At 38.9% G+C, this 6,289-nt stretch overlaps 1 protein-coding gene across 4 annotated transcripts in view; it reads right to left on the bottom strand.

Moving 5' to 3' along the window:
* LOC107038239 (protein madd-4) overlaps positions 1–6,289 on the bottom strand; it is a 119,730-nt gene that overhangs the window by 77,874 nt on the left and 35,567 nt on the right. The window contains exon 2 of one of the 4 annotated variants that reach the window (XM_015257227.1): positions 3,435–3,520. The exons of the other annotated variants lie outside the window; for them this stretch is intronic. Within the exon in view, the coding sequence (XP_015112713.1) occupies positions 3,435–3,455 (21 nt within the window). The 5' untranslated portion in view covers positions 3,456–3,520. The remainder of the gene's footprint in view (positions 1–3,434; positions 3,521–6,289) is intronic. 4 annotated transcript variants of the gene reach the window in all.

The raw sequence follows: 6,289 nt of genomic DNA, 5'->3' as shown, positions 1-6,289 counted from the left end.
TCTCCCCTGAATTCTTCCTTTTCATCTTGCTCTCCCTCTTCAGGACGCCCTCTCCCTCGCACTAGTACGTAGGAATATCGACCTAATTGTCTCTCTGCCTCTCGCTCGAGTGTAAGCGCCACCGGTGGATACAGCCATTCTGGCGCCAGACCACATCTACCAGTGTATGTGCATGCATTCGCTGGATCAGGAGAATGGGAAAACGTGGATGAATGAATGAGAGAGTGTGGAATTTTTTGGCATAACCAGTGACAAAGAGGAGAAGTTTGGCGCAAGTCCGACTCTACCACTTCTGTCTGAGAGGAGTTGTTCGGTGGGTGGTTCATCTGATAAACGAAATGAGGACAATTGAACTGGGGATAAATAATCTCGGGGAAGAGTTTGCAGTTCGATGATGCGGGGGGGAGATTTCCGAGGCTCTTCTTTATGAGAGACATTCGAATTGGGAGATTTCAGTCAACAGATTTCAAGGAATTTCGGCTTCAAAAATTCAGAATTTTACGGAAAAATCAATGTAAATTAGCAATTTCAGCTCAATTATTTCATAAAAATGATTAAAAATGAGAAAAAATCAATTAAATATATCGTAAAATCAATGATAATCACAATTATTATTATTTTAATGAAAATTGAATCGAAATGAAATCAGAAAATTTGGAATATCATGAATTTTCAGGGAAATTAAAAATTAGAAAAAGTTTTCAGTAAATTTCAATTTATTTTCTGGGAGCCCGGCTTGGGACAAGAGTTCCGTAGAATGAAACAGGCCATGCGTTAATTCCCTGAAATGTTGATGACCTCATCCACTTATTTCAATTAAAAAAATCAATTTTTCATTATTTTCAAAACTCCAGGAATTACTCGTGTAAATTGATCCCTCGTATCCATGAAAAACTTCAGTAGTTACGGTGCAGCTACAGTCAGCCGCGTTGTAAACCCATATTTCTGTACACGTATTGTCGATGCAGCTGGCTAAGGTACTTACTTCTCCTGACCGAATGAATTTCCTTGGAACGAAGGGATAAAAATGGACAAGTTGCACTAGAATGGGTTACGATCGGCGCAGCATGAGCCCCGAGCGCTCATCTCCTGATATTTGATACCGAACAGTATTGTGGAGTCCACAATGGACGAAATCCCGTAGCAATATCGAGCGCCATTTTATCTCTTCGGATTATACCTCTAGCTCGGGATGTAAACTCCGGGGATCGGCTAATAATCGGATCGAACGGATCTGAGAAATTCTTAAATTATCAGAATATCCAATAATTCTCGACTAGAAAAAATAGCGTCACTTATTAAATTCAGACACTTGTTCCCCCTTTTTTGAGATGTTTGTGTCTTCATATTTAAAATGCTTTTCCACTTTTGTAGTCGAACGTCAGTAATTTCCGGACATTTTGCAATGATTTTATTATTTAAACTTCGCAAGTCTGGATTTTAATCTCGATATTGAATCGTTGGAAAACATTTAAAAATATGAAAACAAATTAGAATGTTTACTTGTGGTGAAAGATTGATGAAATAATTTAAAAATTGCAATTTTTGAAAATTACGATCATTTTCTGTAAATAATTGAAAAATTATTTATTCGGAATCGTATAAATTTATTCATTTATTCAAAATTTAAATAATTTCAATTATTTATTTATAAACAACAAATGTTCAAAAAAATTATAATTATATACAAAATGTAATTTGAATGACTGACTATTCATAATTTTTTTCAAAATATTCTCACACAATTTAATTAACCAATTTAATAATTGAAAAACGTTGAATCTATAGTCTGACCTGTTCCAAACTGTAAAAGACACTTGGATACCCTCAAGTTATTTTTATTGTCCCAAATGAAGACATTCAGACCATTAATTTTGTCACTCGTGGTTTCAACCCCCTCCCCCCCCCCAATATTCATTACCTTAAAATCAAAAATATTCTCTAACCACCGACATCTGACCAATTCCCCGCTATTTCCCAACTTAAGACCAAAATTTGTCAAAAAAGAGCTCTTTCCCCTCGCCCCCGGCCATTTCCAAGATTCATACCGTACCACAGAGATTTTACTGGGCACATCGTCAGGAATGGGTTTTACATGGCGCCAATATTTCAAAAAAAGGAGCAAGAACTTTCCCCGCTCAAGCTACTCCACGAGATACGCGCCTAGTGCTCATTTGAATAAGACGGCAGTTAGTTGTGTTTATGATGCGAAACGCCCGGACAAACTATTACAAATTGCATTCAGTGTCGGTATCGCAGGGCCGCGTGCATTCCAGATTTTTCGGCATTTCTCCAGCATTTTAATGAGCCCCCCGGAGTCACTCCCGGCGAATCAATAGGAGTGAGTGTGACAGCTCTGCCGGAAGTGAAGCAGTCATTTCGACATTTCGTCCACCAAAATGGAGGGCATCCTCACGGAGATATTCCAGTCATCTCCCGTGGGTACCGTATCGGATGATGTAACCAGTTTCCTCACCCTCCCAGCGGCGTCCCGACGCTCTTTTAGGCGCCACGACGGCTGCCTTTCAACGACACACAACCTCGCCCATATCCCAGCCTTCTCTCTCTCTCTCTCCCTCCCCCCCGCGCCCTGCGCTATGTCTGGGAGGTCGATACTCCACTATCCGCGGTCGTCTTTCTGCCGATGCTCTGGAATGTGTACGGAGCATCGGGGTTTTATCGAACTCACTCTCACGATTATTCCGGCTTTTTATTTCTCGTCGGCGATACTGCCAAATTTCGGGGCGGCAAATACCGCTGAAACGAATCTCCATTTTTTTTCGATGGATTTTTGGGTTCAGATGGTGGAATTCAGTAGCGAAGTGGTAAACCGGTATAAGTCGATTTTGACTATTGGCTGGTTTTCAATAAATATCTCGGAATCTAAGGGAAATAGCGAAATTGTTGTGATTTCCTTTTTTGTAGCTCTCAATTTACTCTGCACAAAAGGTTATGACAACAATTTTGCTATTCCCCTTAGATTTTGAGATATTCAGTGAAAACTGCGCAATAGTCAAAATCGACTTATAGCGGTTTAACATTTCACTACTGAATTTTATTCGCAAATCCAAAATTTACAGTTTTTTGGGCTCAAGAAATTAATTATGGCCTCAGAAGGTCATTGAAGGCTTCAGAAGGTACTTCATGGCCTCAGGAGGTCGAATATGTAGGTGAATACAGTGTTACTAATTTTCGTCTGAATTTTTCGTTTTAATTTCCGTGTTGAATTTTTATTGTTTCATTTCCATTGAAATTTTAGGAAATTTTTTTATTGAAAAATCAAATATTCCATCGACTTTCCGTTCGAATGAGCTGATAATCAATAGAATACGCGATTTTTTAGCTCAATTATTTCGTGAAAAATCGGAAAAATCAGAAAAATTCCGGAAAAAATTGAAAATTCATCCTCCACCCTAAATTTTTCTCTCACTCACCAATAAAAGAAGAGGCTGCATCTTCCACAACGAAATATCCGAATTTTTTTGTATTCAATCCAGAAAAAAATACGAAGTTATCATTTCTGTAACAGAAAAAAAATCATTGGGTTAAAAAATTTGACGAAAGCAGGAATGTTCACTAGAGCGCTGCATTCTCCCCTCGCATGAAAAGAATAATCCCGAGAACTTGGAGCATTTTTCTCGCATGAAAATTCTCGAGATACTGAAGCACAATGTGAAATACCTTGCTAATTAAAAATGCCATAAAAACTCCCGGAAATCATAATTAATCGGAATATCGTTTGTGAACATTCACGTGTACTTTGTCCCCGTAAATATTAATGAATTCGTAATTGATAATTCTGCAGCGATCCACATATTTTCTCAAACAACGGACACACATTTATTTGAATCAAATAAAACAGTCCTTGACGTCAAGTCACATGTATTCACCACAAAAATGGAAAAGTTCTATTTTTTTTAACCTAATAAAATCTCCAGTCGAGAAATTTTCTGCTTTCATGAATTCATTAAAAATTCGTAGCTAGGAGATGATTACATTGAGGAATGAATTGAATATGTTGTTTTCTCGAATGAAGCCAATGTTTAAATTGAGCTTTCCGTACATCACATTATAGCGACAAATAAAAGGAACTTCAATTCTAGAGAAGTTGGATTTCTCCCAATCAAATCTATCTCAAGAAGAGATAACTGTTATTCACTATGAAATCATGTTTATTTGAAAATAAAATTATTGAAGTTCCTTCAAATAAAATTCTGTCGATAAAACCAGTTTTTCTGTCAGTGGAGTGCACTAATTACACACGCCTGCGGCTGGATAAAATGGTCAACAAATTCCGCGCGCGAATTAAACTGAAAATAAACGAAAAACAAAAAGAAAAGCATGAAGAAAGAAAAACAGAGTTTGTTTACACTGGAAATGGAACAAGGGGAGTTGAAATAACATCAGAAGATCTTTCACCTGACGATAAAAGCCGTTACGGCAAAACCACCATGGGGATACACCGAGCGATGTCGCTCTTGCTCTTACGGCAAAACTTGGTAACGAAATAAGTATCGCGGAGGAGAGTATAAAAAAAATCAAGTTAAAAAGTTTTCTCTCGAGCGAACCAGTGGCGTTTAATAAAGTCTTTGGAGAAATCTAAAAGAATAACATATTGAACATGGCCACCGGGGACGCCCCAGTGTTTTAAACTTGTTTCGCTTCAACGTCAACCTTTCACCGGTATTTTTAAAAAACTCGCGGTGATTACTTTTGGAATAAAATATCATTTACGTATTCGATTTGACCCGATCGCGGGTTTTTGTGGCGGATGTAAGGGGGCATGTTTTCAAAAGTATATTTCAGTAGCGAAGCGGTAAACCGGGTTAAGTCGATTTTGACTTTTGGGCATTTTTTGACAAATATCTCGGAATCTAAGAGAGATAGCAAAATTTTGCTCATCACCTTTTTTATAACCCTCAATTGGCTCTACAAAAAAGATCATGACAAAAATTTTTCTATCTCTTTTAGATTCCCAGATATTCGTCAAAAACTGGCCAATAGTCAAAATCGACTTAACCCGGTTTACCGCTTCGCTACTGATTTGCAAACCCTCAGAAACATCTGAGTACACCAAATCCCCATTCCTTAATAAACTCGTCGGTAAAAATCCCCGAAAGCACGTGTGGCAGCGGCTGTATTTTTCGTTGCACCCTCGGTGCAAATAAAATATCGAACGAGAGACTGGTTGCTGGGATTTGAACGACTCTTCAACTCCCCGGACCAACGGCTGGGGAGGAGGGCGTGCATTTCACCAAATGGTATTTAGTATTCTGCCTGCGGCACCGGGTGGACTTTGCAGAGTAACTGCAACCACTGTAGTCTGACGGAAGTGCCAAGTAGCTTCTGTGTTGGTTAAGGGGTAAGAGTCGTGTAAGAAAATTGATGCGGGTGGGGGGAATGAGCGACCACGTTACTCTTGAGCAGAGGTGTGAGGCCAGAGGGAGTAACGCGCAGACCATCCCCCCAACACTGCTCTGACGCTGAACCGGTGTGTAAAGTTGCTGGGTACGAGGAAGAGTGTGTCCCGAGGGACAAATTCCACCCCTGCTTTGGTACGACATTTGCAGGTTAACGTGGTAGCAGAGCCAGCGGAACGGACCAGCGATTTTAACCTCATCCAAAATGACTGCGACTGTGATTACTCACAAAACTATTCACGTTGTCCATACGAAAACAGGGGGGAATGGGATTTTTTGGGGGGGAGGGCTGAATGTTTTCATCACATTTTATTTTCTATGAAATTTTAGAGAGAATTTACTGCGTTTATTGCATTTTAGGCACTGGTAAATGCATTATGAGAATGATACAGAAGAGAGAAACTGAATCGATGATAAAGATGACTAATGAGTGAAAAATTAAGGAGTAATCGGGGAACCATTATTGAGGGGAGTGTCGTGAATGGAGTTCCCAGAACAGTGAACAACTTTGTGAAATGAGTGAAAAATTCATGAATAATTTTTAATGTTTAATCAATCTTTTGATCAGAAAAAAATTTACTGAATTTTCTGGAAAAAGATCTTGAATTCAATTAAATGAAGTTTATCTCAAAATTCTAGTAAATTCCCATGTTTTTAGCGGCGAAAAGCCCGAAATTCCACAATTCATATTCATTTTTAAGGCCGTGACTATTCGCACCATTGCGTGAATCACTCCCGTACACTCCATACACTCCACGCATGCGTGAAGTTTGTGTGTTTCACGCAGCCGAATTTTCATACTGCTGTGTATTTCACGCAGTTGAAGTTTCATACTACTGTGTGTTTCACGCAGTTGTATTTTTATACAC

This window comes from Diachasma alloeum, unplaced genomic scaffold (genome assembly GCF_001412515.2).
Source record: "Diachasma alloeum isolate Michigan unplaced genomic scaffold, Dall2.0 Dall_scaffold_00279, whole genome shotgun sequence".
Classification (NCBI taxonomy): Eukaryota; Metazoa; Arthropoda; class Insecta; order Hymenoptera; family Braconidae; genus Diachasma; species Diachasma alloeum.
Note: the sequence above shows the minus strand (reverse complement) of the source record. Positions and strands in the feature narration are given on the sequence as shown.